The sequence below is a fragment of the Hyperolius riggenbachi genome, chromosome 5 (genome assembly GCF_040937935.1).
Source record: "Hyperolius riggenbachi isolate aHypRig1 chromosome 5, aHypRig1.pri, whole genome shotgun sequence".
Taxonomy (NCBI): Eukaryota; Metazoa; Chordata; class Amphibia; order Anura; family Hyperoliidae; genus Hyperolius; species Hyperolius riggenbachi.
In genome coordinates this window covers 424264517-424291720 of record NC_090650.1, presented here as the reverse complement: position 1 = coordinate 424291720, position 27204 = coordinate 424264517, and the positions used below count along the sequence as shown (strand labels likewise).

At 48.1% G+C, this 27204-nt stretch overlaps 1 protein-coding gene across 1 annotated transcript in view; it reads left to right on the top strand.

Annotated features, from left to right (window-relative positions):
* ST3GAL1 (ST3 beta-galactoside alpha-2,3-sialyltransferase 1) overlaps nucleotides 1-27204 on the top strand; it is a 189132-nt gene that overhangs the window by 130758 nt on the left and 31170 nt on the right. Inside the window, exons 3-5 of the mRNA XM_068234957.1 lie at nucleotides 8070-8713; nucleotides 19695-19888; nucleotides 22508-22687. Of these exons, the coding sequence (XP_068091058.1) occupies nucleotides 8399-8713; nucleotides 19695-19888; nucleotides 22508-22687 (689 nt within the window). The 5' untranslated portion in view covers nucleotides 8070-8398. The remainder of the gene's footprint in view (nucleotides 1-8069; nucleotides 8714-19694; nucleotides 19889-22507; nucleotides 22688-27204) is intronic.

The following is a 27204-nucleotide window of genomic DNA, read 5'->3' as shown; positions in this document are numbered from 1 at the left end:
GAAATTCCCCTTTTTACCTCTTTTTTTGCTCTCAGAAGCCATTTTCTGTTAGGAAAGTGTTTTATAGTTGGAATTTCTTATCAGTGAGGGTCACACTGTAGTCACTTCCTGTCTGAGTCAGGACTGAGTCAGCCACTTACATACCTGATATTTAACTCTTTCAGGCAGAGAAAGGAATAAAGGAGCACATCATAGTTATTTGTGTGCTAGGCACTGTACATACACATGTCTATCTCATCATGTCACATGTCAGTTCGGGTATCCTTTAAGAATACTAATGTTCTAAAGCTCAGCTATTTCCCAGTGTTGAGCAGCGTCCGTTGGCAGGCTGCATCTGCGCAGCCACTTCCGAGTCTACTGATGCCAAATCACTTTTATATGAGTGAGCCAAGATATTTTAATACAAGTATAACCCTAATAATGCCAGCTATTGCCTGTAATCTGCAAGGAAAGATGGCAGTTTTTCTTCCAAATGTTAGTTTAGTAGCAATACGTTAGTACTTTAAGTTTCATTACAACAAAAAAGTTGCCATAAGATCCAAAGGAGATTCTTAAAGGGATACTTAAAGAGAACCTGAACTGAAAATAAAAAGTCAAATTAAACATACACAGGTCATACTTCCCTCCCATGTAGCCTGCTCGTCGTTCTCTTTCTCCTCTCCTGCGTTCTGTTTGTTCATTGTGATCAATGGAATTCTCCGTCCTCCATTTTGAAAATGGCCACTACCCCATAACAGCTTCCTGGTTAGCACACTGTTAAACTGTTATAACGCCCACTTGAGCCATAGGGAAACATGGACATTACCTTGCACATTCAGTTGTAACTGACAGCAGCTGATATATAACTGACAGCAACTGGTATATTTCAGTTCTGACAAAATCTTGTCAGAACTGGAAGGGATCACTGTTATGCTGGGTACACACTGGGAGATTTTATGGTCGATTTACTGTCTATTTCCAACATGTCCGATTGGCTTTCTGATCGATTTCTGAACATTTTCCGATCGATTTCCATTACTTTAATAGAAAATCGATTGGAAAATGCTCGGAAATCGATCGGAAAGCAAATCGGACATGTTGGAAATAATTGCTCTGACTGTAAATCGACCATAAAATCTAATAGTGTGTACCGAGCATAAGAATAAAATGTTGAGCTTCTGAGAGGAACTGATGACTAGTTTGCAGCTACATCATGTGTTTATTTTAAATAATTTTACTCAGTTCAGGTTCCCTTTAAGCCTAATATAAAAAAAAGTCAGTTTTACTCACCTAAGGCCGAAAACGACCGTAGCTGGCGGCGGGGGACAGGAGGATCAGAGAGTGACTGCGAGGGCACGGGACGGCTGCAGGGGGCTGGTAGAAGCAGAACTAGCTGGCGGCGGGGGACAGGAGGATCAGAGAGTGACTGCGAGGGCACGGGCGGCTGCAGGGGGCTGGTAGAAGCAGAACTAGCTGGCGGCGGGGGACAGGAGGATCAGAGAGTGACTGCGAGGGCACGGGCGGCTGCAGGGGGCTGGTAGAAGCAGAACTAGCTGGCGGCGGGGGACAGGAGGATCAGAGAGTGACTGCGAGGGCACGGGCGGCTGCAGGGGGCTGGTAGAAGCAGAACTAGCTGGCGGCGGGGGACAGGAGGATCAGAGAGTGACTGCGAGGGCACGGGCGGCTGCAGGGGGCTGGTAGAAGCAGAACTAGCTGGCGGCGGGGGACAGGAGGTTTAGAGAGTGACTGCGAGGGCACGGGCGGCTGCAGGGGGCTGGTAGAAGCAGAACTAGCTGGCGGCGGGGGACAGGAGGATCAGAGAGTGACTGCGAGGGCACGGGCGGCTGCAGGGGGCTGGTAGAAGCAGAACTAGCTGGCGGCGGGGGACAGGAGGATCAGAGAGTGACTGCGAGGGCACGGGCGGCTGCAGGGGGCTGGTAGAAGCAGAACTAGCTGGCGGCGGGGGACAGGAGGATCAGAGAGTGACTGCGAGGGCACGGGCGGCTGCAGGGGGCTGGTAGAAGCAGAACTAGCTGGCGGCGGGGGACAGGAGGATCAGAGAGTGACTGCGAGGGCACGGGGCGGCTGCAGGGGGCTGGTAGAAGCAGAACTAGCTGGGGGCGGGGGACAGGAGGATCAGAGAGTGACTGCGAGGGCACGGGCGGCTGCATGGGGCTGGTAGAAGCAGAACTAGCTGGCGGCGGGGGACAGGAGGATCAGAGAGTGACTGCGAGGGCACGGGCGGCTGCAGGGGGCTGGTAGAAGCAGAACTAGCTGGCGGCGGGGGACAGGAGGATCAGAGAGTGACTGCGAGGGCACGGGCGGCTGCAGGGGGCTGGTAGAAGCAGAACTAGCTGGCGGCGGGGGACAGGAGGATCAGAGAGTGACTGCGAGGGCACGGGCGGCTGCAGGGGGCTGGTAGAAGCAGAACTAGCTGGCGGCGGGGGACAGGAGGATCAGAGAGTGACTGCGAGGGCACGGGGCGGCTGCAGGGGGCTGGTAGAAGCAGAACTAGCTGGGGGCGGGGGACAGGAGGATCAGAGAGTGACTGCGAGGGCACGGGCGGCTGCATGGGGCTGGTAGAAGCAGAACTAGCTGGCGGCGGGGGACAGGAGGATCAGAGAGTGACTGCGAGGGCACGGGCGGCTGCAGGGGGCTGGTAGAAGCAGAACTAGCTGGGGGCGGGGGACAGGAGGATCAGAGAGTGACTGCGAGGGCACGGGCGGCTGCAGGGGGCTGGTAGAAGCAGAACTAGCTGGGGGCGGGGGACAGGAGGATCAGAGAGTGACTGCGAGGGCACAGGATGGCTGCAGGGGGCTGGTAGAAGCAGAACTAGCTGGCGGCGGGGGACAGGAGGATCAGAGAGTGACTGCGAGGGCACGGGCGGCTGCAGGGGGCTGGTAGAAGCAGAACTAGCTGGGGGCGGGGGACAGGAGGATCAGAGAGTGACTGCGAGGGCACGGGCGGCTGCAGGGGGCTGGTAGAAGCAGAACTAGCTGGCGGCGGGGGACAGGAGGATCAGAGAGTGACTGCGAGGGCACGGGGCGGCTGCAGGGGGCTGGTAGAAGCAGAACTAGCTGGGGGCGGGGGACAGGAGGATCAGAGAGTGACTGCGAGGGCACGGGCGGCTGCAGGGGGCTGGTAGAAGCAGAACTAGCTGGCAGCGGGGGACAGGAGGATCAGAGAGTGACTGCGAGGGCACGGGGCGGCTGCAGGGGGCTGGTAGAAGCAGAACTAGCTGGGGGCGGGGGACAGGAGGATCAGAGAGTGACTGCGAGGGCACGGGCGGCTGCAGGGGGCTGGTAGAAGCAGAACTAGCTGGGAGCGGGGGACAGGAGGATCAGAGAGTGACTGCGAGGGCACGGGCGGCTGCAGGGGGCTGGTAGAAGCAGAACTAGCTGGCGGCGGGGGACAGGAGGATCAGAGAGTGACTGCGAGGGCACGGGGCGGCTGCAGGGGGCTGGTAGAAGCAGAACTAGCTGGGGGCGGGGGACAGGAGGATCAGAGAGTGACTGCGAGGGCACGGGCGGCTGCAGGGGGCTGGTAGAAGCAGAACTAGCTGGCGGCGGGGGACAGGAGGATCAGAGAGTGACTGCGAGGGCACGGGCGGCTGCAGGGGGCTGGTAGAAGCAGAACTAGCTGGCGGCGGGGGACAGGAGGATCAGAGAGTGACTGCGAGGGCACGGGGCGGCTGCAGGGGGCTGGTAGAAGCAGAACTAGCTGGCGGCGGGGGACAGGAGGATCAGAGAGTGACTGCGAGGGCACGGGCGGCTGCAGGGGGCTGGTAGAAGCAGAACTAGCTGGCGGCGGGGGACAGGAGGATCAGAGAGTGACTGCGAGGGCACGGGGCGGCTGCAGGGGGCTGGTAGAAGCAGAACTAGCTGGCGGCGGGGGACAGTAGGATCAGAGAGTGACTGCGAGGGCACGGGCGGCTGCAGGGGGCTGGTAGAAGCAGAACTAGCTGGCGGCGGGGGACAGGAGGATCAGAGAGTGACTGCGAGGGCACGGGCGGCTGCAGGGGGCTGGTAGAAGCAGAACTAGCTGGCGGCGGGGGACAGGAGGATCAGAGAGTGACTGCGAGGGCACGGGGCGGCTGCAGGGGGCTGGTAGAAGCAGAACTAGCTGGCGGCGGGGGACAGGAGGATCAGAGAGTGACTGCGAGGGCACGGGGCGGCTGCAGGGGGCTGGTAGAAGCAGAACTAGCTGGCGGCGGGGGACAGGAGGATCAGAGAGTGACTGCGAGGGCACGGGACGGCTGCAGGGGGCTGGTAGAAGCAGAACTAGCTGGCGACGGGGGACAGGAGGATCAGAGAGTGACTGCGAGGGCACGGGCGGCTGCAGGGGGCTGGTAGAAGCAGAACTAGCTGGCGGCGGGGGACAGGAGGATCAGAGAGTGACTGCGAGGGCACGGGCGGCTGCAGGGGGCTGGTAGAAGCAGAACTAGCTGGCGGCGGGGGACAGGAGGATCAGAGAGTGACTGCGAGGGCACGGGCGGCTGCAGGGGGCTGGTAGAAGCCCCAGGTGAGTAAAACTCATTTTTTTTAAATCTCAAGTATCCCTTTAAGGAGACTCTGAAGTCTCCCTAAAATGAGGTTTTTATTTTAAAAAACTCATTAACATTATAGTCTGACCTAAAACGCAGCAGAACCGCGGCTGAAAACCCCCTCGATCACCCCAAACTCACGGGGGTACAGGGCAGGCAAAATCCACGACTTTCTTGGTCGTGGATTTTGCTGCCGCCTCTATGCGCGTCAATCAGCGCATGTCTCCGCCTCTCCCCCGCCCCTCTCAGTGAAGGAAGACTAAGAGGGGCGGGGAAGAGGCGGTGATCTGAGCTGATTGACGCGCATAGAGGCAGAGCTGCGCTGCTTCTATGCGGAAGTTGCCTCCGTGTACCCCCGTGAGTTTGGGGTGATCAGCGTTTTAGGTCGGACTATAATGGTAATGAGGTTTTTAAACTAAAAACCTCATTATAGGGAGACTTCAGAGTCTCTTTAAGGTACCCATACATCTAGCATTTTTGGCGGCCAATCGACCAAGAGACTGATCGAATCTGATTGGAGAGAGATCTGTTTTCTGCCATAAATCATAGGCCGACGCTGCCCCTTATGACTCCGCCCCTGGCTGCTTTCCCCCTAATGTTTTATCTCTCCCCCCCCCCCCCCCCCCCCACCGGAGGCCGTGCAGTTATACTTTACCTGTCTGCTGTCCATACATCCGCTTTTGCGCCCCCAGGTGGTTGCCAGTATTAAAGCACTTGGGACTCGTGTGTGACGTCACAGAAGCGCCCGACGTGCTGTATGCTGATAGTCACGTGAAGCCCGAATGTGGAAATAGGGGACAGACACAGCAGCTGACACTGCTTTGTATAAATGATTAAAGGACACCCGAAGCGAAAATAAACTAATAAAATAAATTATTGTATCTATCTTCCTTCTCCTAAAAATGACTTTTTAAGATATTCCACAGTTTTATTTTATGTTTAAATCTACTTTTTAAGTTTTAACTGTTTTATGGTTTTTGCTGAATGAGGCCCAGTGCACACCGAAAACCTCTAGCAGATCGGAAAAACGCTAGAGGCTTTTGAAGCAGATTTCAGAGCGATTCTAGGCATGTTTAGAGACGTTTTCTCAACATGCCTAGCTTTTTAGGAGCGTTTTTGTGTAGCAGATGTCATATATTGTTACAGTAAAGCTACTGTAACAAAAACGCCTGGAAAACTGCTCTGATCTAGAGTTTTTCAGAGCGGTTTGAGCTCTTCCTATACTTTACATTGAGTCAGAAACGCTTCTGCAAACCGCAAAAATGCTGCAGGAGCCATGTTTGCGTTTTGCTAAAAACCTCAAACCGCCCGTATGCACCATCCCATTGAGATACATTAGCCAAGCGTTTTCACAAGCTGGAGCGGTTTTGAAAACGCTACCGAAAACGCTTGGTGTGCTCTAGCCCTGACACATTCATTGAAGTATGACAGAGCTAAAATCTATGAACTATTGACCCTTTTTATCTCTTTTCTGCTCTCAGAAGCCATTTTCTGCTAGGAAAGTGTTTTATAGCTGGAATGTTTTATAGCTGGAATAACTTATCACTGTACTCACTTCCTGTCTGAGTCAGCCACTTACATACCTGATATTTAACTCTTTCAGGCAGAGAAAGAAAAAATGGAACACAGCACAGTTATCTGTGAGCTTGGCATTGTACATACTCATGTCTATCTCATCATGTCACATGTCACCTCTGGTATCCTTAAGTGATAGATGAGTACCCTCGGGCCCGTAAGGAATCATACACCAAGGGACCTATTCCAGTATATGCTATAAACCAGGCTATCTAATGGGAAGAGGGTGTCCTCCCCAACCGAGAGCAGCAGGACAAGGAGAGATTCCTCTCACAAGAAGAAGTGTAGAGGAAGAAAGCACAGGGAGGTCCGAGAGCCCAATCTGGTGCAATAACATTAGTGGATCAGGGAATTTCTCGTAAATGGAAAGATTGGATACTCACAAGAGTGGGTTGCTGGGTAAGGCAACCACTCGATCTCGCATGTTGGGAGGTACCGTCCCCACTCGGCCTTGGTTGTTAGTCGCTGCTCCAAAAACGTAGATCTATCGGAAGCCTTCCGATATCGATCTTCCCCTAAGCATAGTACTGACTAGTTAAGGTAGGGTTAGGAGGCACCGGTCAAGGTGATGATATAAATACACTCTAAATGGCAGAGACAACAGTAACTATAAAAAGGTGCGGTCCTACCTTATAGGTGTCCCATTATGGGAAGTATAGGAATGGAGAAATATGATTAAAGATAGTTTGTTTTTATTGGTGCACAGGACAACGCGTTTCACAGCTTAAAGGAAAACTTAAGTCAAATAAAAAAAATGACATTTACTCACCTGGGGCATCCCTCAGCACCCCGAATCAGCCGCGTTCCCAGCCTGTCGGCGGCTGTCGCCGAACCGGAAGTAGCCACCGGCGGGGACAGGACGATCGGAGCGGGGCTGCGAGGGCACCATCCAGCTTCGGGGTGCTGAGGGATGCCCCAGGTGAGTAAATGTCATTTTTTTTATTTGACTTAAAGGGGAACTGAAGAGAGAGGTATATGGAGACTGTCATGTTTATTTCCTTTTAGACAATACCAGTTGCCTGGCAGCCCTGCTGATCCTCTGCCTCTAATACTATTAGCCATAGCCCCTGAACAAGCATGCAGCAGATCAGGTGTTTCAGTGGTTCAGACTTATAAGTCTGATCTGACAAGACTAGGTGCATGCTTGTTTCTGGTTTTAATCAGATACTACTGCAGAGAAATAGACCAGCAGGGCCGCCAGGTAACTGGTATTGATTAAAAGGAAATAAACATGACAGCCTCCATATACCTCTCTCTTCAGTTCCCCTTTAAGTTTTCCTTTAAGCTGCTTCCTCAAGTCAATAGTAGTGCCTAAACTCCAGAAGTGTCAGGAAATAGGATGATAGAAAAGACAAGAGAGGGGGAGGCTCATGTGGGACCCAGCAACCACTCAAAGCAACCACCAGGCACAAAGGCGGTCATAATTTCTCTCAAAACACAACCGGAATCTCCGAGAGGTAACCTTCTTTGTGATCACACCCACCTACAAAGAGGAACGATGTGGCAAGGACATTCGATTTTAGAAAGGTACAGATTAGAGTCTGAACTCCTTGAATAGAACTTTGACATTAATATGTACTCCCTAAAAACAGTGTAGAGATATTAGTGCCGCATAAATGAATAAAAATCTTAAAAAACACTAAAAGCTGACTACCTGAGGCTTCCGTCATTTGTTTTTCTATGGCTGGTTCCTGGTGATGGCAACATCTGAACGTAGAATTCTGCATCTCCTGGTCACCGAGTGTGTCACTGTTTGCCTCATAAAATATAGATGAGCTGTTTTATTTAAAAAAAAAAAAAAAAAACCTGAGTCTTCTCAGACTGTTTTCCTGTTCCTGTCTTTCAATGTTGTCATTCTTATTCCCGTCTGCCTCTGGGGGAAAAAAAATACTCTAGACATATTTGTCATATTTCTTGTCAGACATTCAAAAAAACATCAGTAACGTTCTCCTTCTCTTCTCTCGGCTTGCAGGAATGAAACCCACAAGATCATTAGAAATCTCTGCTCCTCCGTTCTTCGATTATCCGAGCAGAATACGGAAATTAAGCTGCAATTAAGAGGCCCAGAGTTCTACGCATACTGATGTCCAGGATTGTTCAGAGATGGATCTATAAAAAGACACGGGTAACTGGGTCTTCTGCATTTTTGGCAAACCGTTATTTTATTCCCTTTTAAAACATCTTCTACCCACACTGGAATTATGGACAGATGACAATATTTTAAGGATTTTTTTGGGCCACATCGTCAACTTCATCCATATTTTAATTGGTCAGGGATAACGACGAGGACACAGAGCAAACATGATTGGCCTCCGGCACAGGAACTTAAAGCTCTTTACGGTGGCTTTGGCTTTCTTTGCCATCACTATCACCTCCTTTCTTCTCAATTACACACAGAACTCCGTTTTGGATATGTGGAACCCGGAGAAGTATTTCCACTTCTCAGGCCCACTTGCCAGGTTCCTTGCGTCCATGAGAAGGCCTTGTGGCTGTGAGACCTGCGTGTCAGAGATGGACATATCCCTTTGGTTTGACGAGAAGTTCAATGTGACTTTTTCTCCCTTCTTGACCAAAGAGAATGGTTTTATATCGGAGAGCACCTACAAGTGGTGGACGGTGAGTTTCATATCAGTTTTGGTTGGGTCTGAGCTACAGATATTTTTTAAAAGTCAATTGCAAAGCTTGTATTGAGATTCCAGCTGTGATGAGGGCCTTCCCTTATCCACAGGGTATGTACAGTTAAACGTGAACACCATACAACAAGGGTGGGTGATGTTTAATGTGAGTGCCCTTTTCATAGTCACCTGACAGTAGGTTATCGATGGAACCATGCTGTTGGGATCATTGTGTCTTGATCTTTAAAGGTGCTTCCCCAATATTTTTGCTTTGTTCTGAACTTTGCAGGCACAAGTTTTAAATTGCGCCTGTGCTTGTGAATGACAGATTGCTTTCCCTGTGTTCATGGGTTTTCGAAACTTGCACCTGTGCAGTTCCGAGTTACATGCCATTACTAGGGTAACTTCCTGGTTTTTCATATTCGACTGCAGGATTCCGTCAAATATTGAGATAGTTGGGGGTGGGGGGTGGTAGAGGTCAACGAGCAACGCTGGGACACTTTTGAAAGGTAATCTAGTTCACCATGGGCTTCAGCAGGGCTGTGGAGTCGGTACAAAAATGATCCGAATCCTCAGTTTATGAAACCACCGACTCCAGGTACCCAAAAATTACCCCGACTCCACAGCTTCAGTCATTTATTTTTTTTTGTCTCCTGTTCAGGGGTCATTTCGTCATAAATGTTCCAGCAATAGTCTCCTGTCACCCTAAGGTGATTTACAAATAATTAAAGGCTACAGAGATCCAGAGAGGTCCTGCTGCATCTTATCTGATATCTGACCTTCCAGAAAGCAAAGTCAGAATCTATAGTGATCCACTCCAGTGGCGGACACAGCCAGCAGTGGGCCCCTGTGCAAAATTGTAATTGTGGGCCCCCTATGACCTGCGGCGCGCGTAGCGCGCCGCGGCAAAATATGGGCGTGGCTACAACCTGCGGCGCGCGAAGCGCGCCGCGGCAAAAATTAGTGGACAGAACCTGCGGCGCGTAGCGCCGCGGCAAAAAAAATGGGCGTGGCAATGACCGGATGAGGGCGGAGCTAACTGTAACTTAAAGCGAACCCGGGGTGAGGGTTTATTTCCTTTTAAACAATACTAGTTGCCTGGCGGCCCTGCTGATCTATTTGGCTGCAGTAATAAACTGAATTACACCAGCAACAAGCATGCAGCTAATCTTCTCAGTTCTGACAATATTGTCAGAAACCCCTGACCTGCTGCATGCTTGTTCAGGGTCTATGGTTGAAAGAATAAGAGGCAGAGGACCAGCACGGCAGCCAGGCAACTGGTATTGCTTAAAAGGAGAGAAATATGGCAGCCTCAATATTATTCTCACCTCAGGTTCCCTTGAAAAGTGCAACGCAAAGACAGTGGGCCCAAGTTTTGGTGACCCTTTCCCCAGAAAATTCACATAATTGTGCAGGTTTTCTCAAGAAAATACACATATATGCCCAGAAAATACGTGCAATCATGTCGGCAGATATGCCCAGAAAATACGTGCAATCATGTCGGCAGATATGCCCAGAAAATATGTGCAATCAAGTCGGCAGATATGCCCAGAAAATACGTGCAATCAAGTCGGCAGATATGCCCAGAAAATACGTGCAATCAAGTCGGCAGATATGCCCAGAAAATACGTGCAAACAAGTCGGCAGATATGCCCAGAAAATACGTGCAAACAAGTCGGCAGATATGCCCAGAAAATACATGCAATCAAGTCGGCAGATATGCCCAGAAAATACGTGCAAACAAGTCGGCAGATATGCCCAGAAAATACGTGCAATCATGTCGGCAGATATGCCCAGAAAATACATGCAATCATGTCGGCAGATTTGCGAAGAAAATACATGCAATCATGTGGCAGACCTGCCCAGAACATACACCTGCTAATATAAATAAAACAAAAACATTTACTCACCTGCAGCAGCAGACCTCCTGTCCCAGCCTCCATCCGGCGCGCAGCTCCCATGGGTGGTTGGGTGGATAGGTAGCCTAGTGGGTGGGTGAGTGGGTGGGTGGGTAGCCTGGTTGAGTGGGTGGGTTGGTAGCCTGGTGGGTGGGTGGGTAGGTAGCCTGGTGGGTGGGTGGGTAGGTAGCCGGGTGGGTAGGTAGCCTGGTGGGTGGGTGGGTAACTAGCCCGGTAGGTAGGTAGGTAGCCCGGTGGGTGGGTAGGTAGGTAGCCTGGTGGGTGCGTGGGTAGCCGGGTGGGTGGGTAGGTAGCCTGGTGGGTGGGCTGGTAACTAGCCCGGTAGGTAGCCGGGTGGGTGGTTAGGTAGGTAGCCGGGTGGGTGGTTAGGTAGGAAGCCTGGTGGGTGGGTAGCCGGGTGGGTGGGTAGGTAGGTAGCCGGGTGGGTGGTTAGGTAGGTAGCCGGGTGGGTAGGTAGGAAGCCTGGTGGGTGGGTAGGTAGCCGGGTGGGTAGGTAGGTAGCCGGGTGGGTAGGTAGGAAGCCTGGTGGGTGGGTAGGTAGCCTGGTGGGTGGGTAGGTAGGTAGCCTGGTGGGTGGGTAGGTAGCCTGGTGGGTAGGTAGGTAGCCGGGTGGGTAGGTAGGAAGCCTGGTGGGTGGGTAGGTAGCCTGGTGGGTGGGTAGGTAGGTAGCCTGGTGGGTGGGTAGGTAACCTGGTGGGTGGGTTGGTAACTAGCCCGGTAGGTAGCCGGGTGGGTGGTTAGGTAGGTAGCCAGGTGGGTGGTTAGGTAGGTAGCCGGGTGGGTGGTTAGGTAGGTAGCCGGGTGGGTGGGTAGGTAGCCTGGTGGGTGGGTTGGTAACTAGCCCGGTAGGTAGCCGGGTGGGTGGTTAGGTAGGTAGCCGGGTGGGTGGTTAGGTAGGTAGCCGGGTAGGTAGGTAGGTAGCCGGGTGGGTAGGTAGCCGGGTGGGTGGTTAGGTAGTTGAGTGGGTGGTTAGGTAGGAAGCCTGGTGGGTGGGTAGGTAGCCGGGTGGGTAGGTAGCCGGGTGGGTGGTTAGGTAGTTGGGTGGGTGGTTAGGTAGGAAGCCTGGTGGGTGGGTAGGTAGCCGGGTGGGTAGGTAGGTAGGAAGCCTGGTGGGTGGTTAGGTAGTCGGGTGGGTAGGTAGGTAGCCGGGTGGGTAGGTAGCCGGGTGGGTAGCTATCCGGGTGGGGGGCCCGACTCCTATCCTCCCTCCCTCCCTTCCTTCCTCACCTCGGGGGGCCCCCTCCCGATATGCGCGGCGGGAGAGTGAGCGGCAAATGCAGGAAGTCTTCAGGGCTCTCCAGGCATCCGCTAGAGGCCCAGCCGCTGAGTCTCCAATATGTCTCCAACTGGAGACATATTGGAGACCAAGCGGCTGGGCCTCTAGCGGATGCCTGGAGAGCCCTTCCTGCATTTGCCGCTCGCTCGCTCTCCCGCCGCGCATATCGGGAGGGGGCCCCCGAGGTGAGGGAGGGAGGGAGGATAGGAGTCGGGGGGCCCCCGGGAATAAAATAATAAAAAAAAAAAAAAAATATTAAAAAAAAAAAAAAAAAGTACTTAATGCCATGGGCCCCTGAAGAAAACGGAACTTCAGGGGCCCTCGTGCGGCGGCACGGCCTGCACGGCCGTATGTCCGCCCCTGATCCACTCCATATTAAGGTGGCCATACACTGGTCGATTTGCCATCAGGTTGATCCCTCTGTGATCAAATCTGATCAGAGAGGGATCGTATGGCCACCCTTGCTGCAAACAGATTGTGAATCGATTTCAGCCTAAAACCGATCACAATCTGTGGTGGTGCTGCCGCTGCCGCCCCCCCCCCCCCCCCCCCTCATACATTACCTGCTCCGTCCAGCGCGAGTCCCTGCTGTCTTCTTCTCCGCTCCGGGCTCCAGACCGTTCCTGCAGCTACTGAACTTCCTGTCCAGGGGAAGTTTAAACAGTAGAGGGTGCTCTACTGTTTAAACTTCCTGCCAGGACAGGAAGTTCTGTGTAGCTCTGGAGCCCGAAGCAGAGAAGAAGACCAGGGCACTCGCGCCGGCTGGAGCAGGTAATGTATTACCGCTGTATTGCGTCGGTCGTCGGGCATTTGAACGCTGCTAACAACGAACTCCCGACCCGCCGGCGACCGAGAAAAATCTTCCGCACGGATCGGTCGACGGGAATTGACGGGAACGATCGATTTCGAACGGAAATCGATCGTTCTGTCAGCGGTGTGCGCGCCGATTTCACAGCCGTTTCGATCACTGTGATCGAAACGGCTGTATATCAGCGGGAAAATCGTTGTATGGGCCCCTTTAATACCTGACCATATTGTACTCCAGTAATGGTCAACTAGCTACAGAGAGGGGGCCTCAGGCTGCTGACATCACTAATGGGCTGTCCATTACATGTGCCTTTTTGTTTCTTCACCCTTTAGATGGGCTTTTATACTTAATTTTTAATTTTATAATTCAGAATAGCCAACTGAAGATGCAGCAGATACTGTACCCTGTAACACGTGTCAAAGCCGAGTGTGAACAGCTTCTAATAATTAGGGCAGCGTTCTCCTCTGACTCACAATCTATCTTCTCTGGAAAAATCTGAAAAATGCCATATGGAGTGAGACGTTCCTTAAATGGAAGCTGTGGTTTCCATTTTTCTGTTTTTGATATACATGTGGAGACCATTCGCTCTGAGTAAATCATATCAGTGTGTGTTAAAGCTGAAATTGGAGAATAAATCAATATTCAGGCCTTGGCAAAGCCTAGTAGTCAGGTAGGTAGCTGTCTGTTGACGTGGTGACCACTCTGGGGCACTCCATGTGGTGGAATGATGACCTCACAGACATATCAAATATTGCTCTTGGGCAAACATTGCAATATTGACTCATAAGATGTTTACATTGGTTTCCTCCCAGGTCCCAGACACTTACTGGTAGGTTAACAGGTTTTGCCCTTAGTTTTTCATAAGGATATTAGACTATGGCTATGGTAGAGATTATATGGTGAGCTCCTCTGAGGACAGTCAGTGACATGACTATGTACTCTGTAATGTGCTGCAGAAGATGTCAGTGCTGTATAAATACATAATAACAATATAGTAATGACATCAGACTATGACTATGGTAGGATTAGATTGTGAGCTCCTCTGAGGACAGTCAGTGACATGACTATGTTCTCTGTAAAGTGCTGCAGAAAATGCCAGTGCTATATAAATACAGAATAATAATAATAATATGGTAGTGACATTAGACTATGACTATAGCAGAGATTAAATTGTGAGCTCCTCTGAGGACAGTCAGTGACACGACTATGTACCCTGTAAAGTGCTGCAGCAGATGTATAAATACATATTGCTGCAGCAGATGTATAAATACATATTGTTATTATCCTATTTACTGAAAATACTCTATACTTTTGTACAATGATATGCTGAAATCATAACAAAGCTGCCGTTATGGGTGCTTCCACTGAATTTCCTGAATTGGTCTCTTTATCTGTGATTCGCATGGTTCATCTGGGCGGTTTGAGATTTAGACAGGAAGTTGTCTGGCACGCGGTAAGATATAAATCAAATCTGTTTGTTTGAAGAGGAAGTGATGTTTTCCAATCTTACAGCTTCTGAAATAAGCAGATACTTTTGTGGTCAGATAATTTTTAAACGATTAAATTTTGTACATACTGTACTCACTGAAGCCTAGTGACACGATCTGAACATTTATTAAAGGGGCACTATGGTGAAAAATGGTACAATTTTAAATATGTGCAAACATATACAAATAAGAAGTGTGTTTTTTCCAGAGTAAAATGAGCCATAAACCACTTTTCTCCTATGTTGCTGTCACTTACAGTAGGTAGTAGAAATCTGACAGAAGCGACCGGTTTTGGACTAGTCCATCTCTTCATGAGGGATTCTCATTATTTATTTTCATAAGCACTTAGTGAATGGCAGTTGCTCTGTCCAACTGCCAAAAAACAAGGAGGGAAGCTGGCCAGCATCATTGTTTAAATCCTTTTTAGGGAATATCTTTGTAAAGAATAAAAGCCTTGCTGAGAATCCCCTATGAAGAGATTGGGTGAGAGTGTCATGTGAGTGGCGTCCCCATAACTTTGTACTGCTGTACTGTTTTTGATATACATGTGGAGAGCATTCGCTCTGAGTAAATCATATCAGTGTGTGTTAAAGCTGAAATTGGAGTATAAATCAATATTCAGGCCTTGGCAAAGCCTAGTAGTCAGGTAGGTAGCTGTCTGTTGACGTGGTGACCACTCTGGGGCACTCCATGTGGTGGATTGATGACCTCACAGACATATCAAATATTGCTTTTGGGCAAACATTGCAATATTGACTCATAAGAGGTTTACAATGTTTTCTTCCAGCTCCCAGACACTTACTGGTACCTTAACAGGTTCTTCCCAATGTTGCCCTTAAAGTGGCCACACACCATACAATTGTTTTAAATAGTCTGTTCAATTCAAGAATAGCAATCAGTTTTCTGACTGATTGTAACTATTCAAAAATCTGACCAATGTACCACACATCTATGTTAAACTTTTCCCCAATCACGAATAAAATAATTGGAAGCTCAGAAAGAAAAAAAGATTGGAACTGTACCTCAAGTAACTGACAATCCATCACACACCATAAAAGTATTGATAAAGTTGGTCTGAAATTTCCAACATGTCCAATCTCCAAAAATGGAAAAAACAAAACAGGAAATTCGATTGGATTTATCGATCGAAAACAAAGAAAGCTCTCAATGGTATGGTGTATGGCTACCTTAAAGTGAACCTCCGGACTAAAAATCTACTCAGCAGAACTGAAAAGCAGTGGCGTAGCCAAGGAGCTGTGGGCCCCGATGCAAGTTTTACAATGGGGCCCCCCCAAACACTCTATATATAACAATTGATACGGCGCACCAAAACCTGCCAACGGCAACTACAGTGTCATAGGTGCAAGAAGGGGATGGGGAGCAGTTTGTTAATGATTACCACTATTCAAAGTATCTACAGAAGTGATTATTATGAGCACAGGAGCAATAGAGAGCTAATACTGCAGTTGAGGGAGGGCCCTTCGGGGCCCCTCTGGCCCAAGGGCCCCGATGCGGTCGCAACCTCTGCAACCCCTATTGCTACGCCCCTGCTGAAAAGACTATGGCCTCAATTCACTAAGCTTATCTTCTGTCTTTATTAACTCTTCTAGAGTTGTTACCATGGTGATAAGGCATGTAGTATTCAGGAAACATTTTACCTCAGGCAAACCTAAAGTTAACTCTTCTGTCTTTAAGTTAACTCTTTAATCCTTAAAATAACTCCAGAGTTAAAGACAGGCTGTTCATTAACTGCGTGTGAAAATAACTACAGAGGAGGTAACTTAACTACAGAGGAGGTAAATTAACTACAGAGGAGGTAAATTAACTACAGAGGAGGTAACGTAAGGAATGAAGAGATAAAATAACTCTCTTACTGTGTGGAGGTAAGTTTTCTCTTGCCTTATTATCTCCAGCATGATCTTCGTGAATTGAGGCCAATGTGTTTCTTTAAAGAGGAGCTGTTTGGTATAGGGTCTCAGAGAAAATAAACACATATATCAGTAGCTAAATATTGGCTGTACTTACATTACATATGCATTTCACTGTCCACGTTTGTACTTCAGAGATTTTTTATATAGTATTTGCAGAGAATGATGCTCCTGACAGCTCATGGCAGTTTCCATGTTTGTCTGTCTCCTATGACGCCAATTGTGATGTCATATCCTCCCTGCTTCCTGATGATTCCACTCACATAAAAGCTCGTAATGAATAACACTACTGTGCAGTGAATATTAATTAGCCATGTTGCTAGGAACAATAGCGGACTCCTGCAGTGTACTCTGCCCTGAGATTTATCAGTGCTGTGAGCTGGGCTGCATTACATGCTGTTGTAACTTGAGCCTGTAACTTCTCACTAGCAGCCAAGGGGAGGGCCCCAGAATGCTTTGCTGTATGGTATGCGGCCTCTCGTCCTTTTTAAGGGCTTGGGAATACAGAACCTTGCTGTCAGCACACATCAAAAGTAAGAGAGATTTTTAACTTCAGTATTGCCTTTTTGGTTTGCTTCTAAACTGTTTAACAAAGGAGAATAGAGGTTTAAATTAGCTTTTGCAGCCTGACAGTTACTCTTTAACAGTTTCACAGCATCAGAAAGAAACTGTTTTTCTTACCAAAGCATAATTTTTAGCTGCATTTTTAGCTAAGCTTCACCCATCAAAGAAAACTCCCCGGGCTTTTTTTCCCTGATGCTGTGCAAAGCATGATGGGATTTCCTATGTTGTTGTTCACATTGCCTAGCAACTGGGAGGGGTGATCAGCACACAGGACAGTTGGAACTGTGTCTTGTGCTCCCTGTCACCTCCTTTCAACCAAAAAGATGGCTGCCCCCATGAAATCAAACATTTGCCTGTTCTTTTAAAACAGGGTGGGTAAGAGATTATATTACCAATCTATTTTAATTACCATAGCTAATGTAACTTTAATGACAGTATGTTTGTTTAGGCTGAAGTTCCTGTAAGGACATTAGACTATGACTATGGTAGGGATTAGATTACATGGTGAGCTTCTCTACTAAGGTAATTATCTACCTGATTTTGGTTGTGAGGCCAGTTTTACACCTGGCCATTGACTTTGCGATTGACTTTGCAGCGGCTTGGTGGCCGTTCGGGCACTTCCGGTACAACGCAGTAAGTGTGTTAGGTCCCATTGCCTTGCTTTGCTGTTGCGGTACCCTGCACTAAAACAAGGTACCGCAAGGCAAGCGTAAAAGGGGCCTTAAAGGGATCCAAGAAGAATTTTTTTTTCTGAAGTTTGTCCTGGTTTCTAATGGCTGTAGGCGCTGCCACCTCCCCCCTCCCCCACCTATCCCTCATTTATCCAGGGGAAGGTGTGAATGTAATTAACTATTTGAAGTACAATGTCCAATCTCTACACCACCATTACTGATGAAAGCTTTTGTTTGCTCATTGCTACTGCAAATAACAGCAGTCCTTATTGCGACTGCAAATAACAGCAGTCCTTATCTGCCTGCTCTTTCTGTGGACGGCAGGCAGTGGAAGTAGGGAAATAAGAGCCTCTAACAAACTTTTAAATATAAAAAGAAAAGATAGAATATTTTTTTAGTAATGAGCCACATTGTTAGTATGTATTTTGAACATGCTATTGAGATGCCCTGGAGCTAAAATTGCTAACTGACTGAAGAAGTTTGGAACATTAAAGTAAATTACAAGACAAGGATGTCTCGTTCTTTTGTCAGTTTCTTAAATGTCTTAATCGTCTTCAGCCAGTTGGCCACACGGGAATCCTTTTAATTGCAAGCTCTGCGATCCGCTCATCGGAACGGTCGCCGTTGCTGGCGTCAGCAGACACGTAATTAGAATTTCTTTATTTTATAAAGCAAGACACAGAAACAAACTGGCATTTTACCCTGACACGGGGGTCTCCCACGCAGCGGCGTAAACTCGCCCTACCTTTACGCTAATAATAGACCGCTCTCCCGCCAGTAATTGGCTGTCGACAGAAATACGAGTACGCTACAGATGTAGCTGCTGTTATATTAAGTTATGATGTGACACCAACGTGTATATATATATATATATATATATCTCTTTCCCGAGCGACTGACTTAACCGCTAAGCTGTGTAAAAGAAGCGAGACGTGAGAAGAAGACTGGTATAAAAGATATGCCAGCTAATTAACGTCACAATTCTACTGTATTTATAAATGTGTGATTTAAGGTTATATAACTCCCAGAAGTAGGTGAAATCTTTCAGGGCCTTTGCTTTAAACCCACATAACAGGATCAGTTTCAATGCATATGATTTGTAAATTTGCATTAATTAGCTGTGTATAATGTTTTGTACATTACACGCCTATGCTTTTTGCAATAAACCTACTGAAAGTACCTGGCTGGCTGCGTCCTGCAGCTCCTTTTCCTGTTGAAATGGCAGCGCAATGTTACATCTCCTTCCTATCCCACCATCAACTACATGCAGCAGTCAAGGAGGAGGTTGAAGAGGGCAGCAGAGAGTCTGTTTCTGTCTGCATAGATCATCTTACCCAACTCCCTGGGCTACCTAATGCCGGGTACACACAATGTAATTTCCCACCCAATAGGCAGGAATCGGGCGATTATTTCTGAAATGTCCAATTGACTGCCGATCGATAAAGTGATCGATTTTGCGCACTTATAATTGTAATATCGATCGCTTTATTGTCAGGGTGCACTTTGCATGGGTAATTGCATCGTGTGTACCTAGCTTAACTCTTTGTGGTCAGCGCTGCAGCTTTACAGTTATCTCCCTACTCAACAACCGTTCGTCGGCGGAGATCCCCAGTCCATCTGCCTGTGATCTGCCGGTGGCTACTTAGCTTTACAGTAGGTTGTAAACATCTGACAGATCTGACAGCTTTTGGAATAGTCTACCTCCTCTTGGAGGACTCTCTGGATTTTATTTATTTTAATTTCAAAAGCACTTTCTCAGTCCAGTTGCCAGAACAGTGTGCAAGCAAGTAGGGAGGATCTTTTCATCAATCCTGTCCATAGAGTGGACTTGTGAAGAAAAAAGGAAATACTGAGAATCCCCCATGAGGAGATATACTAGTCGAAAAGCTGTCAGATCTGACAGATTTTTACCATCTACTGTAAGCGACAGCAACGTAGGAGAAAAGTAACTGTAAAAAGTAAAGATGTATTATAAGTATGTGTGCACATGTATTTTAAATTTTACAATTTTTTACGATCGTGGTCCTTTAAAAAAACGAAATGAAAAACGGTACTTTAATTATCCAGTTTTACTGGATCTACATTTGTGCTTCCTTGGGGTTTTGCAGCAGGTCAGAAAGCAATTCCACGTGCCGTGGTGCAAATAACCGACTCTGAGCCCGAGAGGTTTGTCTGGAGCGATGATAGAAGCGGCGTCCTTTGTTTGTATTTATCCAGCTATGTACCGTCACCCAGAGACCGCAGGATAAAATGACTAATATTTACATATCGTTTAACTGTGCAGATGAAAATCCACTGAAGTTCAAGTATTTTCTATTTCCTTCCACAGCGATTGCAAGGTGAGAGAAACCCCATGGACATCAACAAAGCCATGGAGGAGCTCTTCAAAGTCATCCCGGGAGAGAGCAGTCTGCAGGATCGCAGTCCGTACCAGTGCCGATCGTGTGCCGTGGTGGGAAATTCCGGCAATCTCAAAGAGTCGGACTACGGGGGAGAAATCGACTCCCACACCTTTGTGTTCAGGTGGGATGAACACACTCTATCGGTGGTCATAGAGATGCTAATACTTCTGGCTTACATGACGGCTCTAGTGACATTTTTGCACATGCTAGGTGGTTCTTACAGTGGCCATACATCTTTCGACTTGGCGGCCAATCAATCACTATCGAATCGGATGAAAATAGGTGTTGGCAAGTGCACGCCCAATCGACAGTGCAATCAATTTCAGGCCGAGCATGTAGATAGGACTGCTGCAAGATGTCGGGCCGCCGTGGCCAGTCTGCTGCAAGGCGGTAACCATGAGCGAAAATAGAACAAGCAACGAATGCAACAAAACTCCCGGCGCTGTCCCCCCCAATGTCAAATGTGCCCCCCCCCCCGATGCACCATACTTTACCTGTCCATCGCTGGCTGTATCCTCTGTCCATACACACTCCCGACGTGGTTGCCGGTGAACAGATGGTCGCTTATGTGACGTCACACACATGCCATGTTACTTCGGCAACCACGTGGGTTGTGCGTATGGACAGAGCCAATGAGCCACAAACAGGTAAAGTATGGTGCACCGGGCACCAGGGGGACACATTTAATATTAGAGGGACAGCGTTGGGCCGGCGGATGTGGCGTCACAAGGCCGATTCCTGATCGATTTCAGAATCGGCCTGTGCTGCCGACAGATTTCTCTCTAATTAGATTCGATTCGAGAGAGATTAGTCTCTTGGTGGAATCTGCCCATCATCGCTCCATGTATGGCCACCTTTACCTCTGTGGTTTCTGTCTGCAGAGTCATTTGAGGCTTTCAGTTGATGGGCTGATGGAGAGCATTGGGCATTGCCTCAATCAGGGAAGTAGAAAGAGGAGAGAGTCAAAACTCTCAGTGTAATGTGCTTCTGAATGAGCTTCCAGAAAACACAGAGGACCAGCTTACTGAGACCAGTCAACTGCTCTGCTCTGTTTTATATGCCCTGTATTGACCTTATGTTATTTAGATGTTGTTCAAAAAGCTGTGAACCTTAAAGGGATACTGTAGGGGGGTCGGGGGAAAATGAGCTGAACTTACCCGGGGCTTCTAATGGTCCCCCGCAGACATCCTGCGTTGGCGCAGCCACTCACCGATGCTCCGGCCCCGCCTCCAGTTCACTTCTGGAATTTCTGACTTTAAAGTCAGAAAAACACTGCGCCTGCACACCCGTGTCCTCGCTCCCGCTGATGTCACCAGGAGTGTACTGCGCAGACATAGACCATACTGGGCCTGCGCTGTGCGCTCTTGATGACATCAGCGGGATCGAGACTTTAAAGTCTAAAATTCCAGAAGTGAACCGGAGGCGGGGCCGGAGCATCGGTGAGTGGCTGCGCCAACACAGGATGTCTGCGGGGGACCGTTAGAGGCCCCGGGTAAGTTCAACTCATTTTCCCCTGACCCCCCCTACAGTATCCCTTTAACCAGTTCGCTACCCTGTTCATTTTCACAGTTCAGCTCAGCTCTGATTACTTTGGCAATAACTTTATCAATAATTACCACAACTAAATGATCTGTGTAGTGTTTTTTTTTTTTTCAGGACAAATTAGGCTTTTATGTGGCTGATATTTGTTTTTGGTAATTACCTTATTTTCCATGCATTTTAAAAGGAAAATAAGGAAAAAAGTGAAGAAAATACCCAATTTATCCACTTTCATTACATTGTAGCTCTCATGTAAAGAGTTCTATTGTACATTAAACCCACACGTTTTATTTGTCTATCCCTCCTGTTTATTCAAACAGTTCATTTCTTTAGAAAATATATTAGATGTAATAATTAAGTAATGTATACAATCTGCTACTGTCTGCTCCTGGGATGTGTATTTTACACTTGTTTACTAACTAACTCTGCCATTGAATTCCCTGGGAGGAGGAGAGGGGTTTGCTGTCATTACTTTACAACTCTAGTGATGTTATCAGGTCAGAGATAAATAAACAGCGTTATCTAAGATTTTGTAGGAAGGAGAATGCAGAGACTTATATTCACGTCTTAAGGTACATACACACGGCGGATTCTTCCAAACGACCCGTCGTTTGGACGTCAAATCGGGCGTGTGTACAGTCAGTCGTTCAGTAGATAATGCCTGGCGGATCCGTCGAAACCAGCGTTATCAGCTGAACGACCGACTGTACACATGCCCGATTTGATGTCCAAACGACCGGTTGTTTGGAAAAATCCGCCGTGTGTATGAGCCTTTAGGTGTTTAAAAGACACATCCGGGGTAAAAAGCAAACAAACAAACAAAAAATATCTACTTATCTGGGGCTTCCTCCAGCCCCTGGCAGCCTGTCTGTTCCTCGCTGCAGTTCCGCTCCCAACTGGTGTCCCAGGGTCCCCTGCTTTGCAGATGTCTTCTACGCCTGCACTCCACGCTACGTGAACCCGATGGCGAGCCTTGCGACCTCACGCAGTCGAAGAAGATGCCGACCTGGCGAGGCCGGCATCTGAAACGGTGGGGACCCGGGAACACCGGCTGGAATGCTTTAAAAAATCCTTTAGACCAAAAAAGGAAAATAATACGTTTCATACCACTTTAATTTGTGCGCATGAGGGTGGAGCAGGTGTGCTCAAAATCTTGGAGACTGTTATTACATTGAAACTTTTTCTCGCCTCCCCCCCCCAGGATGAACCACGCCCCTACGGAAAAGTTTGAGAAGGATGTCGGCAATAAGACAACGCACCATTTTGTGTACCCCGAGAGCATGCGGGACCTGCCGGAGAACGTCAGCATGGTCCTCATCCCCTTCAAGACTTTGGACCTGCAGTGGCTCGTCAGCGCTCTGACCTCCGGCACCATCAACTTGTAAGTCCCAGGCGGGGGGATATTGTCTTGTCTTTATAGATAGGGGGCTCAGTGAGAATCCCACAGTTTTATTTTTGCCATTCGTGCAAATAGGACATTTATATAAAGGTCCATTCTGCTGAAATTCACGTGATCGCCTGCGTACAAGCGCATGCATTTTACCACTTTTCAATGCGCAGCATGAAGTGGCTAAAACGGAACTTTTATGAATACAGCTTAATGATTAAAATGGCTTAGATTTTTCAAGGTTCATTTATAAACTCACTGACAGCAACATCTTTACTGCTGGCAAGGTGCATCACTGCGGAACGTTTTCTTGTTGTGTGTTCCAAAGTCAACAGAAACAACACCTGGTCTCCCAGAGGGCTCTGGGGCAGAGGGCTGTGTGACCTCATAGCCTAGGCTAAGCATCACTGGGAGGGCGAGGCTACATTTCCATATACAGCAATATATACACATAGGAAGTGTTTTTGAGGTGCCTCTTTAAAGTGGACCTGAACTCATGCATGGGCCACAAGGAAAACACAGATTAATCCACCCTGTTTGTGTTTAGAGTATAGAGCCCGTCTATTTCCCCCTCATTTAATCACAAGTGTAATTTGATCTTTCAGCTGTGTCAGCAGAGAAATTTGACAGTCCTTGGCAGACACAGCTAATATGTAAACACAGGATGTTAATTATTTGTCTTCTTACATGAGAGCAGGAAGTAGACACACTGCAGCTGTATTGCAGGATTTGTATCAGCTGTAACAAACAAATGTTTTTCTGTAAAGGTTATTATGCTGTTGTTTATCTTTTAGAGCAGAGAGGAAGTTCTGAGTTCAGGTGCGTTTTAAAACGCCTTCTGTGGCCAAGGTGTTCATCTCTTAAGGGGCCCATACACTGGTCAATTGCAGCCATCGATCGACCGCTCTGATCGAATTGGATAGAAAATGATGCAGCAGGAAGCATGATCGATCGGCCGACTGATCAATTTCCGGACGATTTCAATCGATTTGCTCGATTGCTCCGGGTGGAAAATCTAGGTTGATGGGCTGCTGCAGCAGATCGATGGCTCATAGAGTTGCATTGGATTGAATGGTGCAATAATGCGTTTCGATCGATTCTCAATATATTTCATTCTGAAATCTGTTCCTAGTGTGTGGCACACATCAGATAGATTCCTGTCAGATTCTTCTGATGGTCGAATCTGCTGCAAATCTAAATTCGATCAGAGCGGTCGAATCGGACGTCGATCGATGGCTGAAATCGTACAGTGTAGGAGTCCCTTAACCTCCTGGGGGATACAAGGAGGTGGCGCAGCACTATTTTTTAAAAAAAATTATTTTTTAAATCATGTAGCGAGCCCAGGGCTCGCTACATGATAGCCGCTGTGCAGCGGCATCCCCCTACCCCCTCCGATCGCCTCCGGCAATCAAAGCAAACAGGAAATCCCATTCAGAACGGGATTTCCTGTTTGGCTTCCCCCGTCGCCATGGCGACGATCGGGATGACGTCGTGACGTCAGAGGGAGTCCCAATCCACCCCTCAGCGCTGCCTGGCACTGATTGGCCAGGCTGCGCACGGGGTCTTGGGGGGGGAACGGCGCGGCACGGCGGGTAGCGGCGAATCAGCGCGGAGCAGCGGCGATCGGTATATACATGCAGCTAGCAAAGTGCTAGCTGCGTGCAACAAACAAAAAATTATGCAAATTGGCCCACCAGGGCCTGAGAAATCCTCTGTGGCGGCTTACCCCGAGCTCAGCTTGGGATTATCCCCCAGAGGGTTAAAGAGAAACACCGACCAAGAATTGAACTTTATCCCAATCAGTAGCCGATACCCCCTTTTACATGAGAAATCTATTCCTTTTCACAAACAGACCATCAGGGGGCGCTGTATGGCTGATATTGTGGTGAAACCCCTCCCACAAAGAAATTCTGAGTACGTACTTTTGGCAGTTTCCTGTCTGTGAACCTTGCTGCATTGTGGGAAATAGCTGTTTACAGCTGTTTCCAACTGCCAAAAAAGCATGCAGCAGCAACATCACCTGCCAGCAGTAAAAATGTCACCATGTGATAAATGTCAGAATGTAAATCAGGGATATAAAAGATTTTACAATGGGCAAACACTGACTAAATCATTTATACATGATTATTGTAAAAATGAAGCACTTTTTTTTATTACATTATTTTCACTGGAGTTCCTCTTTAAGAGATGAGCGCCTTGGCCACAGAAGGCTGCAGCTGTGTAACTGTCGATCGCAGTCAGCAGCCGCCTCTTCCTGAGTGCCTCTTGTATTTGGCTCCTAGGAAGCTGCAGTGTTTAGAATACAAGACACTAATCTCATTAGCAGGCTATTCTGCGCCATTAATGTGTTACTTTGTATTCAGCGGGGCCTCTGCCAGCTCAGCAGACGCTGCTGTTCACTGAGCACATTACAGGAGGGGGTCAGTCTAGGGAACGCCAGCGCTGTAGAGCATCCGTGTCAAGTCGCGGCGGAATAAAGCGAACCAGCGAGCATGCCCTTTCGCTGAACGCAAAAGTCATTTTTAAAGATGGTGGGCGGCGCTCCTCGTCTGCTCAAACGAGAAAAAGAGAATATCTTATGATGTCGTTACCTTTGTGCGCAGTACCGCTGAATAGCAATGCACAAAAGAGGGGGGAGGGGGGGCTATGCGGCGCGGCACGGTGCCGCAAGTACTTTTTCACCACGGTTACCTGATCTCCCGGCGGGTACCTGAGTCTGCTTGATGCGGAAAGGGGTAATGGGTGGTTCTTTTAGGCCTGCTGCCCTTTGACCCAAGGCGAAAACAAACTAATGAAATAAACAATTGTATCTATCTTCCTTCTCCTAAAAATGACTTTTTAAGATATTCCACAGTTTTATTTTATGTTTAAGTCTACTTTTTAAATTTTAACTGTTTTATTGTTTTTGCTCAATGACACATTCATTGAAGTATGCCAGAGCTAAAATCTATGAACTATTGACCATTTTATCTCTCTCCTGCTCTCAGAAGCCATTTTCTGCTAGGAAAGTGTTTTATAGTTGTAATTTCTTATCAGTGAGGGTCACACTGTAGTCTGACACAGTTCTGACTCAGACAAAAACTGCCACTTACATACCTGATATTTAACTCTTTCAGGCAGAGAAAGAATAAAAGGAACACAGCATAGTTATTTGTGTGCTAGGCACTGTACATACACATGTCCATCTCATCATGTCACATGTCACCTCGGGTATCCTTTAAAGAGAGTCTGAAGCGAGAATAAATCTCGCTTCAGCTCTTATATATAGCAGGAACATGTGTGCCCCTGCTAAACCGCCGCTATCACACGGCTAAACGGGGGTCCCTTACCCCCAAATCCCCTCCGTCCTCGCCGGGGATCACTTCCTGATTGAGGCAGGGCTAACCGCCGCAGCCCTGCCTCATGCACATCTGTCAGCGCGTATCTCCGCCTCTCCCCCGCCCCTCTCAGTCTTCCTTTGCTGAGAGGGGCGGGGGAGAGGCGGCGATACGCCGCTAATAGACGGCGCTGAGAGGCAGGGCTGCAGCCGTTAGCCCTGCCTCAACAGCAGCAAAATCTGCGACCAAGTTGGTCGTGGATTTTGCAGGGGTGGGTTGGGGGGGTTAGGGACCCTCGTTTAGCCGCGGGATAGCGGCGGTTCAGCAGGGGCACACATGCCCCTGCTATATATAAGCACTGAAGCGAGATTTATTCTCGCTTCAGTGTCTCTTTAAAGTGGACCTGAACTCTTGCACAAGACACAAGGGAAACCCAAAGAAATGCACCCTGTATGTATTTAGAGAGAAGAGCCTGTCTAACTCCTCCTTATCTGTAGCTAATCACAAGTGTAATTTGATCTCTCAGCTGTGTCAGCTAAGGATTCTCCTCTGCCAAGGCAGAGCTGCTAATTATGTAAGATTCTTTAAGATACAGATTTACTTGAAGGAAACGATCGCTAATGCAATCAATCAGGATGTATTGGGCCCACCAGCTCTTTTCTTTTCATACAATATGATCTGAGAAACCTGGCATGTGTGTAATTATAATATAATAAATACACAGTAGAGAGGAATGGCAGTGGATCTAAACCTAACTTCACCTGACTGACACCATCTGCAGAGCCGCAAGGCCTCTTAAAGACACAACTGCTTTTAATGTCTATTGCTAGGGTCCCTTCTAAAAGTTGACCTCATAGCGGTGGAAGGGTCTAGTACGAAATCCTTTGCATGCAAATTATTTTGGAAGCAAACATCCTCCAATAGGTGTGGAGCACCTGTCTCAGCTGTAAAAAGCACAGCTGTGTCTTTAAAGAATAAGTGACACCCATGCTAACCTGGAAATAAAAAACACATATATAAGTAGATAAAAACTAGTTCTACTTACATAACATATGTATTGCACTGTCCACGTTATGATTCCTGTGAATTTTATAAAGGAAAAGCAGAGACTCCTATTCTAGACAGTTTCCATCTTGGTGACCTTTGGCCACCTGACATAATTTCCTCCCTCACTTTTTTTTTCTCCTCTTGCTA